The sequence below is a fragment of the Papaver somniferum genome, unplaced genomic scaffold (assembly GCF_003573695.1).
Source record: "Papaver somniferum cultivar HN1 unplaced genomic scaffold, ASM357369v1 unplaced-scaffold_7, whole genome shotgun sequence".
In the NCBI taxonomy this organism is placed as follows: Eukaryota; Viridiplantae; Streptophyta; class Magnoliopsida; order Ranunculales; family Papaveraceae; genus Papaver; species Papaver somniferum.
Window position 1 is genome coordinate 553,637 of NW_020649859.1, and position 14,286 is coordinate 567,922.

The following is a 14,286-nucleotide window of genomic DNA, read 5'->3' on the forward strand; positions in this document are numbered from 1 at the left end:
ACAGCCAACTTTCCTTGGCAAGAGGATCAGGTTTTGCTGGGCCTGGTCTTGGTGATTTTTTTTTTGGTGCCATATGTTGATTAATCTCACTATTTCTATGACTTGGTTCAATGTTCAAGTCGCAAGATTTCATCTCCTTGTTGAAAGATGCATCTAATATTTATTTATGTAGGGTTTGTATTATTAGGCCACGATGCTCATCGACATGTATAAAATTCCTGGATTGATGTCAAGGTCAGATTTCATTTGTCTCAAGGTAAATCTTCGGATTTCATTTGGTACTATCTCTTGCTTCAATTTCCTGAATTGGGTACTATCTGACATCAATAGGTTTCTTTTCTTCCTTTCTGTGTTTCTTCCTATTTGCATGAGCAGTTAAGTCTGACCTTTAAAGGTAGACCTTTACACACATCATTTCACAACGAGGGATATCATAGTTATTAAACATGATGAAAAGGATTAATATAACTGCGCACTGTCTTTTACTGACCCATCCATTCCCCTTTTCCAGGTGCTTGAAATTGGCTGATAATGTTTAGTGCTTTTTTGTTTTCCTATCTTTTTACCTTTTTAGCCAAAAAAAGGAAAGAAAAGATGGTGGGAATGGTTGATTTTTCAGTACAAGTGTAGAGCAATAGTTGTACCGAACTCCTAAATTAACATGCACATATTTATTTTTTTTTTGAATTGATAAGAAACATAGATGTTACTACATCCATCTATTGTACTTTGATTTCCAGACTATTGTTTTCAACAAAAAAAAATCTTTTTCAAGAAAAATTGCTGTAAGGTTTAGAGGTTGTTGTCAAACTTTGAAGTTTTCTTTTACATATACAGGTAGCTGATGACAAGAGCTGAAGACATTTCATCCTCTGATCAGGAGGTACTATCTAGGCTTTCACCCGGCTCTATATTGTTGTGGAGAGCGCGCGTGTTTAGCAGATATAGTGTCGCCTGTGATGATCGAACAAGTGAGTTCAAAGCTTTTGCAACCAATCTACAATGATGATCAGCCAATTTCAACCACAATGCACGCCCCTCTTACTATCTTTGATAGGCTTGCATACGACCAATATGTATCTTCACTATATGCTTATAAACCACCAAATCCATCAAACACAGTGTTAGAACGAGGACTTCAGAAGGCGTTATCGGAGTACCGAGAATGGGCTGGTAGGTTCGGTGAAGATAATGACGGTCAAGCTGTAATCAATGATGAAGGTTTGAGGTTCATTGAAGCATCAGCAGACTGCACTCTTGATCAGGCTATGCCTTTTACAGTTCCCACATTTCTAAAGCTTAGCCTACTCTCTGAAGGACTGAAGGAATTGGTTCTAGTTCAGGTCACAAGATTCACTTGTGGTTCATTAGTTTTGAGCTTCTCGTCCAACCACATTGTGGCTGATGGTCTACCTATGAGCAAGTTCATGACTGCTTGGGCTCAAGCTTGTCGTGGAATCGAGATCCACCCTCGTCCTCTGCATGACAGGAACATGTTTGTTCCTCGAAACCCATCTATTATCAAATTCGATCATACAAATTTTGAGACGACAAAAAGGAAGCTCAGTAATGATTCAATGATGCCTCATTACACAAAAGATGATTTGATACACCAAGTTCTTCACTTCACATCGGAGTTTATAGCCAACCTCAAGAGCAAGGCTTCATCACTAGCTTTTCCAGATGACAATGGTGGTGGCCTCACGCTAGCCTATAGCACCTTTGAGTGCTTGGTTGCTCATTTATGGAGGGTGATTACAAGGGTTCGGTTGCTCATTTATGGAGGGTGATTACAAGGGTTCGAGGACTTCCTGATTCTCAGAAGACATGTGAAGATCTCGGTGAACGGGAGGAGAAGGTTGAGCCCTCACGTTCCTGATGAGTACATCAGCAATTTGGTACTCTGGGCATACCCTGAAACCAAAGGGAAGAACCTTTTGGATGAATGTTTGAGCCGAACAACAGAGTTGATACATGAAGCAGTGGCGAAGGTGAATGATGAGTACTTCAAATCTTTTATAGACTTTGCAAACGAAAATCTGCACAACGATGGTCTGATGCCACTGAAAACTGACCACATGACAGTGCCATCCTTATGGCCCAATGTGGAAGTCCAAAGCTGGCTTGGCTTTCCATTCAATGATTTGGATTTCGGCACGGGCAAGCCTTTCACTATAATGCCTTCATTTGATCCTTGGGAGGGTCAAATATACCTGATTCGTTCCGTTACAGGTGATGGAAGCGTAGATGTGCACCTGACTTTGTTCCAGCAACAGCTAGCCCTCTTCGAGGAAATTTGTTACAACATCGACTAAATACCCATGTTTTCCTTGTGTTTTCTTAGTTGTTGTATTGCATCTCAGAAATATGTGTGTTCTGAGATATCAATTATGAGAAATAAATTCAGGGACTTACAGTTAGAGAATCTGAAGACATATAAAATCCATGCCCAAGAGAGACCCAAGTCCTAATATATTAGGGCATGGAAATGTCTTGTCTTGTGAGAAGACTCCTAGTCCTACTGTAAGTGAGAGTTAAGTCCCAACATACACGAAGAAATTTTTTCTAAAATGGTATAGAACAGGTACAACGAAAGACTAATTTATTATATTTCATCAGTTCTGTATAGTTTGTTCTTAACAGTTACTAAGCATCCATTCCACATTTATATATATACCCCAGATCCACCAAACTGCAGTAATCCATGGTTTTAAAGAGCGGAAGAAAAAAAGGAAAAGGAAAGACTTTTCTGGAAACGTTGAGTGGGCAATTGTACTACTTTATTACTTTAAACAGAGAGATGGAGAGGAAGGACCTAGTGGATAACTCACCTATATCGAACAGTGAAATTTTTAGTGATGGTGAGCATGGGGCTTGGATGTGGTGTTACAGTCCTGCTCGAATGGGAAACGTGAACTGTGTCCATCAGCTACAAACTCCTTTAGGTTTTTTGTGCTGGAAAGCGTCAGTTGGGCAGAGAGAGGGATATGCTGTCTTGCGGTTACTGTTATTGATGCATGGACAAGGACGACCTTGGGAGTATGGTGTTGGCTAGCTCTTCATTCATCTTCACTGGAAGTGGTGGCATCTGCTTCATTATCCCTGGCATGTCGTTCAAGCTGTGTAACATGCAAACAGGATGAAAATTAAAACACATATCAAACAGAACAGAGAACATCTTCAATAACAAGTCGAGATTTTGGATCTTAAATTATCTGATAACGTGCAGGTTGATACTTAGATAACTAACCAAATATCAGTGACACGACTGTGACTGAGTACAGGTAGGAACTTCAATGTAAGGTGAAGGGGATACTGGTCACAATTACATGCCACAGTCGAAAGCAGTTCCTCTGAGTTTGGTCTTGTCAAACTCAGTGATGAATAGTATGGGGAAATCGGGATCTAAGTCTGTTTTTAAATTTGGCTTAATTCCATTCCCGTTTTAGAGTAGTTGTGGTTGAGAGAAAGAACATAGACCCATTCTACCCTTGTGTGTACGATAATATTTTATTTGTTATCTAATGCCAACCCATACTCACATCCACATGTCCCAGAGTGACAGAACATAAGCACAACATAATGAAGAAAAAAAAAGAAACGGCAACATACTCATTCAAGATGCTAAGAATGTTGTCCCGAGTTTGGCAAAACAGATTGATGTTTTCCTGATGCTGCAGTAAACAGAAACATAAAAGATAAGCTCAGGGTGTCACTTCGGCTAATTCGTCCACCCAGTTTGATGAATTTTTTGCTTGCATCCAGAGTCTCGTTAGTCGTTACCCTAAAAAATCTAAGCCAAGCAAAAAAAAAATCAGCCACAGCAATGATAAGCTTACCTGATAGGATGCAAAATTGGCAGATATCTGATTGAAAACATGTGCGTTTTGCTCAAGCAACTGTCCTGTTGCGCCACCAATGGCTGGAGACAATAAATAAACACATTTTGTCAGTGATGCACACAGATCCAAATACACATTTCCCTTATCAACTGGCCATGTTTATATTCTTTCACGGTAGTAGGACTGTCATCAAATCCAAGATACATACCTTTAAAGGAAATGCCATCATCGCTGTCCATGGGCATCATTGGCATCGCATATGGAGGAACATTGGGTCGAACAGCTAGGTGAGATGCTGACTTTGTAGAGGGGTCCGCAATTTTTTCCTACATGGACATTGATAAAGAATCATTTTGATTAGTGGAAAAGGATATCTCAATTAAGAACCAGGTCGAACAGAAAAGTTCCAATAAAAATCTCTTATGCTTTATTTTGAGCTGTTGGAAACCATAAAGCAAAATTTTTTGAACACGAATGCTGCCAAAGTTTGCATACGCGAGAACTCAAATTAAGATACTTCAGAGCAATTCGCTATCACTTTCTCTTGCATAAGTAAGAGAATCAGTCGCTTGTAAAAAAAGTGAAAATCCCTAAGCAGCTCAATGAAACGACAGCTATGACTGGCAATCTCTGCTGTTACTACATCTATTCTCACTTTACAGTCTCCTATAGTAGCACAAGCATGAGAACACACACATAAAGGCCACACACGCAGCAAAAACAAAGTCTGTATCTTACCTTTCGGTCTTTGCTCTTCCTAGATGGATTATGATCGTCTTTCCTTCTCTTGCCATTCTCTTTTTTCTGGAAAAAAAAATGCGTTCAGTAAAAAACTAAATACAAAACTTAACATGAAACTGGAAATAGCATCCAAGTGACTTCTTTGTTGGAAATCAAAGTTACTACAAATAAACACGTAACTTAAGTGCAATAAGGAAGAACTCACAGTCATCCATCTGCAACGAAGTGCAATGTCACGTGCCGTCTTATCTGGCAATTCCATTGCAATCTTTGCACAACGCACTAGAAACGTGTCCGCGGCATACCTAATAATTGCAATACAATGTAAGCCATCTCCCAGCAAGTTAGGTTACCATAAGAAGCTATTGCATAAATGAACATAGAGCTTATCCAATGTCAAAAACCATGCTAAACACCCAAATCCAAGATTCAACAAGAGTAATTCAACAAATTCTTATAAAAAATCGAATAATTTCACAACAAAAAGGAAGTAATCTTGGACTTGGAGTAGTACTTACTTAGTAAGACCATCTTCAAAGATTGTGAGTTCCTCAGGTGTCCATTTTAAAGCTAAACCAGGAACAGGAGCATGTTTTAACCCTTTTAACATACGGATATAATCTTCACTATCAACAGGAACAGCCGAATTTCCATTACTACCATTATTAGGGTTTCCAACACCACCACCATTCACAACTCCATTAGAATTATTATTATGACCATTACTAGGGTTGTTTCCACCACCACCACCAGCTTCTTGATTCCCAGATGGGTTTGCACTTGCAGCCATAATTGTAACCAAAAATCAACTTAAAAAACAAAAAAACCCAAATTTCAGAATTGTCTACCAAATCTCAATAATTCCCGCCAAAGTTGTGTACTTTCACTAACTCCCATAAAAACCCAAACCCTAGAAATTCATAATTCGAACCCAGAGACTGAAGAAAAAAAGAGAAAAGAAATCTTGTAAAAAAACAGAGGATGAATTCGGGGAATTTTAGACTAAAGGGAGCTCCACAGAAGGGGCTTTATCTGAGAGGGAAAGATTTGTACGGAACCCAGAAAGCAGAAATTTTAGTTGCTTTAAATCTCTTGGTAAATCTCTTTTTTCTGTTAATTGAAAAATCGGAGAAGTGTGTATATAAATGAGAAATTGCTCAGGAAAAAAAATGGAGGTGGTAATGAAGTTACGATTTTGTCCTTGAGGAAAAAACGTATTGACTAGAATCTCTCTGGGATTTTTTTAGATTAACGAATCGGGAAAAATAAATAAAATACTCACGAGAAACTCATTGTAATGAATCGTTTTGAATAATGATTTGACTCGGTTATGCGTGTTTTTAGTATTTTTATTATTCCAACCGACGACGCTCTGTAGAATTGATTCAGACTCCTGACTCGACAAGACTAGGACCGTTTGCATTTAGTTTGAGTCACACTTGACTCGCAACCTGACTTAGGCCTAATCCCTGAGTGATTTATAACACGTTTGGATACACATCCAGAAGTAACTTTATGATTTCCAGAAATCAAAAAGCAAAAAATCAATGAGTGTGGAATTTCAGAACGATTTCTAGAAGCAGAAAAATCGATTTTTTGTGAAGTAAAATATCTGGACTTCTGACATCTGCTTTCTGGAGAAGCAGAAGTCAGAAACAGAATTGTATCCAAATACGCTATTTTTAAATCAATTGAGTCAGATCTTACCCGAAAAACAAACATATTGAGTCAGATCCAGGAACTAAAAGAACATTCGGTCAGATCTCAGATTGCTCATTGTTTATATTTTGACGTTTTGATTGCATGCTCATACATATGATTTTTGGAGTATTCGAGCAAAAAACCTAACACCTATCATGTTATAGGATAGGATTCAAAAGTTTTACTGAAGAAATTCGAATCAGATTCATGTAACTTTTGAGTCAGGCGGAATGCACCTTTCCCTCTTTGAAGAAATGGCAGTTTACAAAAACAGTGTCGGATTTGTATCTGTAGTGTTATTTGTTTTGTACTGAATCTTGTTTATGATATTCGAATAATAGTACACTTGGTTTGATTTTCTTTTCTTGGTACTATACGATGATGAGTCGATAACTATATCGAAACTCCACATAATAAAATAACATATCAGCATCAGAAAACGACTCGACTGATGTCTACTCTATCCAGACGTACCCAATAATTCAACTTCAAAGATTTTGCCTACACAATTTAGTTTCAGGATTGTGAGAAAGAAGCTGAAGGAAATTAAAAAAAAAAAAAAAAAAAAAAAAGTATACACTGAAACTGTTCTATTGAGAACATTCTGGTTCTTGATTACAATTATCCAGCGGTTATTAATCAACTGCTGGTGCATTCAAGAACCAATGCAGATATTCTTCGGAGTACCTTTATCTCTGTGCATTGCCATCAGATGCAGAATGCCAAAAGTGGATCATAACTGAATAAAGATGATGATTTACCATTTGTTTGTAAGCGTACTAAAGATAGTAAATAAGCTGTTTCTAATTTTTACACAGACAAGGATAAACATTTGGGGTGCACGAGAAGTGTAATGAGAATGATCTATGAATAGATATCCTTTAAAAAGTGCTCTATACTATAAATGCTAAAACATAGTTACAGTTTGGAATCTACCCAATGATTTTTTTTTCTTTCCAGGACAAAATTTTTTTCAACATATTCACATATACAAGAAGCAAGAAGAAATGACAAGTGATACTGATACATGTTCCTTTTACAAACAAAGGAAAAAGAATATGTCGTGTTTTTTGCCACTTACCAACAATACTATCTGTCAAATGGTAGCAGCTCTGTAAATCGGACTTCTCTGCAACTAAATAGAAGGCTTCATTTCCGCACAGTTCCTTCGTTGATTTCATATTCACAAAATAACCAAATGGGAGAAAATCAGCATCCATCACAAAATTGAAGGCAATCGCATTATTAGTCAATCACCCAAACTTAAGATTAGGATAATGGAACATAACAGAGTACGTAATTTACCTTGGAAAAAAGATGTAAGACGAACTAGTAGTATAAACAACTGGATGAATCTTCAAATGGCGGATTATTCTTCCTGCTTCTGAAATTTCTCAATAAAAGCGACAAATGACAGTTGTGTCACGTCGAACTCGATGGAAATGCGGATCAATTTACAACTCAGAATGCCACCATAGCAAACACACGAAACATGGGGGCAACGGTTGACTCTTCCATGTAGTGAACAATTGGAAATTCGATAACATCTATATATTCTCTGGGTTACTGCCTGTTCTTTTGTGCCTGATTATCTAAAAAATAAAACATTGCTTAAAGTTATATTAAAAAAAAATAGCACTTGAAAAAGCTAAGACCGGGATTGTTTCAGCAGGATGATACTTTCAGAGTTTTCAAAGGACTTTCATTAACTTTTCAGATATGAGCTAAGTATCTGGATTGAATACAGAACTTTTTCGTATACTAGTAGAGAATTTTTTTTCTAGTTTCTAACATGCTTTCAGATGACAAATCACTAAATCAAGAACAATATTACTGTTTCTCATTGCCAAGGCCGCACCATGCACCAATGAACATGGAGTTGGCAATTATTTAAGTCCTTAGAATAAAAATGACAGATGGAATTCTCAAAGATAATCAACTTTCTTGTAACACTGGTAACTAGTTTATGCATCGCGTATGTGCAAAGATGTATGGAAAGAGAGGTGTCAATCAGTACACCAAGCTTAATTCTTCTACCTAAATCAAAATGCAGTAACTTATCGAAGAACACAGCAAAAACTGTTGTTTCATGTAAAAATAAATACAGTTCTTATTTTTGGGCAATTCGAAATTTGGCATATCACAAAACGTATATTTACCTTGTAAAAATACTTCTTTCGGAGTTTGATGGCCGTACGTACACATCTTGTAACGTTTATATCCAGCAAGTTATCATTGAATATCTGCAACAGAATTAAATATGATTATATCTCCTAATTGGTTAACAAAAACTGCATGCAACTATTAGACAAGGATACTTGTTGCGTAACCGTTTGAACGATATGACAGAACTATTTGGATAATTTCAAACAGGAGAAAAATCCAGTGATTGTAATCTAGATATGAGCAGTCAACAAAAAAACATCTGAAATTCAAACTAAAGATATGCACCTGCCTTTATCAAATCATCAATTGAACGAGTTTCTTTGATGATCTTGTGGCGATTGATAACAAGAATCGCTGCTGCGCAAAAGACAGGTAATTCATCGTCGCCATTCCGTGTTGAACTAATTATAGTACAGTTTTGCATGCGGTCGTTCTTTGACCAAAAACTCCTAGTCAAGCCACAAAAAGGATAACTAGCTTCCGCTTTCATTCCACTGTCATATGAGACTGAATGTTCAACAGACCCAGTTTTTGGTTGTGGGCGAGCTCCCTTTGAACTTCCAATACTCTTTACACTTTCTTCTGCGGTTTTTGAACTTCCATTACTCTTTACACTTTCTTCTGCTGTTTCTGAACTAGAATACCTTGGAAGCTGTACAACTAATGGATCGAGACAGTTTTCCTCCAAGTCTCGAGCTACTGATTCATCAAAGTCAGCAGCCCACATCATCTGCAGAAGTGCAAACAAGCCAAAGAAACAAAATGGGTTAAAAACTAAGAACATATCGTACACGTGAAACGAGAATACACTGAAACCTCATAATTTCTAAGCCAAAGGCTATAAGTTGAAACTTATAATTACCACTACAAGGTCAAGCAAAGGGAACAAAAAATGCACCTTACCTAGGTCGTTGCTACAGCAACCAAAAGTGGTCTAACCCTAACCACAAGGCGACAGTCACTATGTTAAAACTATGGAACATAGTGTATGCCTAATGAGAAAATCTTGGTGTCATAGATGTATTATAAGACCACTTGAGGGTTTAACCAAATATAACTTATAAAAAGCTTGATGAGCTAGGAGAACCAACCTCCCACATACAAAGAGCCTCATTAAAGGATAACTCCCGACGAAAAAGCACCAGAAGCATCCGAAAAGCAAAATGCAAGCTTTCAGCACCTATTAGTGACAGGTGGGAAAATGTTTCCTTATCTGTCAGTTCCAAGATTCGCCACAAAGATTCTAACTGCTTCATCACTCCAGTTGGTCCTTCCACCTGAAAATTTTCACGCTGCAGAAAAAATCAAATAAATGTAAATATCTCATGAACATAATAACAGAACCCAACATAACATAATGACATATAATGATTGGGGTCCAAGAGTACCATTCTTCTAAGAAGCATCTCAAAGCACCAAAAAGCGTCCGCATTATCGTCATACAATACAACAAAAGGAGAGAGCAAGTCGCTCATACCTATATAATCAAATTGCATTACATTGTCATAAATTAATATATAAAAAAGCGAAATGACTGATTCATTACAGAATAAATGAAATAAGAGCATAAACTGGAAAACAGAAGAAGAAAGGAATTCAGAAATTCAACCTTGGCAGTATCCAGTACCAGGATCAACCCATGCATATACAGCAAGAATGTCTGACATCCTGGCCATATTTTTGGCATCCTCGTAAAATTCAAGATGGCTATCCGTCCTTACAACATCAACAACTGGAAAGGTATCATTTAGGTGAAACCGTAAGACTTACTAAACAAAAAACACTTTACAATTAGCATACCTAGATATGCAATTCTACCCTGCATCAGTATTTCAACAAACAAAATAAGTGGATTACCTATTCGGTGAAGCGTCCAAAGCCATTCAGAAACTCTTTCTTCACTGACAGGCTCTCCTTCAGACGTTGTTGAACTCATCACTGCTGTTTCAGGCACATCAGATATTCTCAACCTATTTATTTCACTTTCATGTTCGAAGTTTCTTGACTGTATTACTTGTTTGTGAGCATCCGAACCAAAAGATCCGTGCTCAGACTCACTTGCACGTGAGACATCATCAGAGTGTAGACCACTTGATTCCAAAAACAGTTCTACATTGTTGTTAATTTGAAAGCTGTGCATGTTTTCATCCTCCAAATCTAGTTTTTCTTCGGAAGATAATCTATCATCATCATTCCCTCTAAACTCGTTCTTATCACTGTCACTTCTATCAAATAAATCTGTGACAGGTAAATGAGGAAAATCAAAATAACTGTCAGTATCATCATGTGACACATGAACTTCTTTCCCAGCTTTTGGGGAAACACAATTGGGTGGGTCCAAAGAACCCATAGCTCGTGAAGAATCAAATGCAGCACTATCTATGCTTCCTCTGACGCTCAACAGCTCGGAGCTTTCCCTTTGACAGACATGTGACGTAGTTGTACAATTATTATTCTGATCCGAAGTCTCTGCCACATTTGCAGCATCAAGAGAAGCTGATCTACTTTCAGGTTCTGCTTCCCTTCTACCACTGTCTTTAGACAAAGTCCTGACATCCATCACCTTGGAACCTACAACATAAGCAAGAGAACCAGTTCCAATGCTTGAATGCATCTTTTGGCATTGCTTGATTAAATCTTTGTATTTCTCCCTGCAAGATACATCCAAAACAGTTCTTTTAGAATATTCCAAGAAAGATTGCAAACGATCAGAACTAATTTACATATAAGCAAATTATCGGGCTCTGATGCTATGTTCAGAAGAGGAAACACTACTAACCTCCTGGCCATTCTCAGCTGCCTTCGGTGCTCAGATGTACTGCTCAACGCATAACAACCAAGAAGAAATTCCCATACTTCGGCCCGTATTGATGGATCCACACCCTGATAGTGCAAAAAATAAGGCATATCTATTAGACCTTTCAGCAGATATAAAGGTTTTTAACATTCAGTTGCCAAGTATATAGAATTCTTTAACATCAATGGAAAAGCAATGGAAAACGATAACATGATACCAATGAACACGATTTCAAAATAATACAAAATTTCAGAATTTTTAAAACTAAAATATATGTTACAAGTCTGCCATTATAAAGTTGCCATCCGTCATCCGTGGATGACCTCGTATACACTAGATTAATGAGATGGGACATAAACTTCGACAAAAGACCTAATTACTAGGTTTCAGTGTATCAGAATATCTAGTGGTAACTTTAGAACATTATTTTGATCAAGGGTTACAACATCTTTGTATTTAAGATCATCTCTTTCATCACAAGGTTCACCTGCTACGTGTGAGTCACGAAAATCTCAAGATAGATTTCAAATGCAAGGTATTGCTACTAAAGAATATTTATTCACATTACCCTCCCAAATGCCGGTGAACATCCAGAGGGCAGAGTAAAAACATATTTAGCAAATGAAAATGCGTAAGTAATTAATAATTATACTCCATGGAAGGTAGCATACTGACATCTCTAATTGTGTAAAGACACTACCAATCCCAGAACGGAACCTAAGCATCTAAACTAAGAAATTTTCTGAAGTAACAATAATTTAACTGTGAAACAGCTTACCCCCAAGACAATCAACTTAAGGGCCTTCTGGAAACCGAAAACCTTCCCATCACTATCAAATGTGGCTCGCCACTTATCCGGCCTGAGCATCTTGCTACTCTGCACAATTGAGACAAGGGAGTTAGTTATTAACTTTAAATACAAACAGAAAACAGAATGAACAAAGTGCTAAAAGTAAACTAGTTGAAATCAAAAGCAGGGAAAACTCTGGTGTGGGATATATTAAGCTACAATAGAAAGGGCCCAAGTCTCAGTAGGCATTTTTTATGAATGTTATAATTTCAGATGTTAAGGGACTTTTCCGTTTATCCTGTTGCAAGTTCCGCTTCTAATTCCCTAACTGCAGTGTTTCAAGGCACACTGTTATGTGATCTATTTTCATGGTAGATGTAAATTTAAAAAAAAATATATAGAAGATCATATGGAACCTAATGAAGAACATGAAATAAAAATCATGAGGATTCTCTTTCTGCCCAACACTTAAAGAGCATCTTCTTGCAAGGAGATACTTAAAACCAGACTCCAACAATCCTTAGTAAAATAAAGGCTCCACTCCACATTAAAAATGGATCACATACATGCTATACAAACTGTTCACCTTTCACATCCCATTTTGTTCCTTTTCCACTAAATTTAGCTGTAGTTTCGATATCTCCTTTTCGGAAAGGTGAGATTGTCAACCAATCCACTAGCTTAATCCAAATTCCATGAGTATCAATCACTTTTAAGCGGTATCATAAGTACAAAAATTTACTACCACTTGATATAAGATGAATCAGCTGGAGATGGAAAACATGGCATGGCCCACATTTATACATATTCGACGCTTTACTAAGCCAGTATAAAGGAAATGAATGGAGATGCATCAAATGATTACTAGTGTGAACTGTAAGACACACAGACTCTCTTGTTTGTCCTACCATGATACGACTACGACAGGGTAAGCAACTTGAGGCAAAAATCTTTAGCTTCCTCAACCGATTCTTCAAATAATTCAACTGTCCAAAAGAACACTTGATGTCCCGTCGAATGGTCCTTTGCTTTGAACGAACAATCTGATAGAAAAAGTGTAATGTCTCAGTGCCACACTTCCTATCAATAATGAAGCAGCAACGGCATATCCATTCGAAAGACACTATAAATCCTCAAACAAACCTATCTTGTTGTAGTTCTAGGCAAACTAATGAAAATAGCATCACCAGCAATCACTGTTTTCCTATTTCGTATCTAAGAACAACAACGACAACACCATTTTACAGTTCTGTCTCCTACTATCTAAAACAAAACTCTCATTTCCCCCATAATCATACATTTTGAATGTTTTACTAAGTTGAAAACATATCGACTCGTGTGAAGCTAACACATTTTACAGGAAAACCCTATAAATCACACCGAAATGACCACCGTGCAGTGTCTCGCACAACACATTACACTAAATTCCAACACATCTGAACTAAAATCTGAATTCCTAATAATGACAAGCAAGCAATCTTGAAACAAAATAAAAAAAAACCCCATTGTTTTGGAGAAATGAATACGAAAAATCGCAAAAGAAACTTACTTTTGTAGGAGATTGATGAAGACAAGGCTCTCCAATATCTTTGACGATCGAACTCACACGTTGTAAATTGACAACGGTACCAGACTTTCCTCCACAACCCCATTGTTTATTAGTATTGTTATTATTATTATTTTCTTTTGTTGATTCTTTTCCTCCCTCAATAATATCAGACATAATCAAAAAAAAAAAACCCTTCTTGATTTTTCACTCTCTAATCATCTACAACAACAAAAACCCAAATCAGAAATGAATCAAAAGATCTATAAATCTGACAAAACCCAACTGTAAATTTCGATCTAAATCAAAACGAATTATTAAAAATGAAATGAAATTACCTAAAACAATTAGGGTTGGGAATTGAGATCTCTGCTGTGATGCAGAGAGAGCTCAAGAAGAGTATGGTCGTCATTAACAGAGACCGTTTTTTTTTCTTTTCTTTCTTCTTCTTCAACAAAGGGGGGATTTTTATTTTTATTTAATTTTTTTGGGAGAAATTTTAGGAGAGAAATCAAAAGAAAATGACTGTGGGAATTATTTTATTTAATTTTTACATTTCTGAATAAGCGTGTGAGATACGATGCGTGCGTATGGGAGTGTGATATTGACAAGGGGGTATGGGATAGGAGGAGGGGCCTCATTTTGGGTCCAAGCTATATAGTTCAATGGTTTCCATCAACTCCAGAGGAACACAGGGGTTAAC

At 37.1% G+C, this 14,286-nt stretch overlaps 3 protein-coding genes across 5 annotated transcripts; 1 reads left to right on the forward strand and 2 right to left on the reverse strand.

Moving 5' to 3' along the window:
• Nucleotides 1–165: 165 nt before the first annotated feature.
• On the forward strand, nucleotides 166–2,539 carry LOC113343917 (agmatine hydroxycinnamoyltransferase 1-like). Its single transcript, XM_026588010.1, has 2 exons — nucleotides 166–256; nucleotides 838–2,539. Exon 2 carries the CDS (start codon nucleotides 960–962, stop codon nucleotides 1,788–1,790), a length of 831 nt encoding a protein of 276 aa, XP_026443795.1. The 5' UTR covers nucleotides 166–256; nucleotides 838–959; the 3' UTR covers nucleotides 1,791–2,539.
• A 46-nt stretch (nucleotides 2,540–2,585) lies between these two features.
• LOC113343918 lies at nucleotides 2,586–5,688 on the reverse strand. Its single transcript, XM_026588011.1, has 7 exons — nucleotides 5,102–5,688; nucleotides 4,789–4,888; nucleotides 4,581–4,646; nucleotides 4,051–4,168; nucleotides 3,840–3,922; nucleotides 3,613–3,674; nucleotides 2,586–3,119 (listed from the first exon to the last, which is right to left on the reverse strand). The coding sequence occupies exons 1-7, from the start codon at nucleotides 5,371–5,373 to the stop codon at nucleotides 3,008–3,010; spliced, it is 813 nt and encodes a 270-aa protein (XP_026443796.1). The 5' UTR covers nucleotides 5,374–5,688; the 3' UTR covers nucleotides 2,586–3,007.
• A 1,352-nt stretch (nucleotides 5,689–7,040) lies between these two features.
• LOC113343912 (small G protein signaling modulator 1-like) lies at nucleotides 7,041–14,075 on the reverse strand. 3 transcript variants are annotated; one of them, XM_026588004.1, is made up of 13 exons: nucleotides 13,922–14,075; nucleotides 13,587–13,805; nucleotides 12,946–13,080; nucleotides 12,026–12,124; nucleotides 11,230–11,333; nucleotides 10,308–11,101; nucleotides 10,060–10,182; nucleotides 9,839–9,927; nucleotides 9,542–9,742; nucleotides 8,736–9,180; nucleotides 8,444–8,527; nucleotides 7,590–7,876; nucleotides 7,041–7,450 (listed from the first exon to the last, which is right to left on the reverse strand). In XM_026588004.1, the coding sequence occupies exons 2-11, from the start codon at nucleotides 13,758–13,760 to the stop codon at nucleotides 8,517–8,519; spliced, it is 2,175 nt and encodes a 724-aa protein (XP_026443789.1). In that variant the 5' UTR covers nucleotides 13,761–13,805; nucleotides 13,922–14,075; the 3' UTR covers nucleotides 7,041–7,450; nucleotides 7,590–7,876; nucleotides 8,444–8,516. The 3 variants fall into 3 exon arrangements, with proteins under 3 accessions (XP_026443789.1, XP_026443788.1, XP_026443790.1); XM_026588003.1 differs by having other exon boundaries at nucleotides 7,228–7,450; nucleotides 8,740–9,180; XM_026588005.1 differs by lacking the exon at nucleotides 12,946–13,080 and having other exon boundaries at nucleotides 7,228–7,450; nucleotides 8,740–9,180.
• Nucleotides 14,076–14,286: the final 211 nt, after the last annotated feature.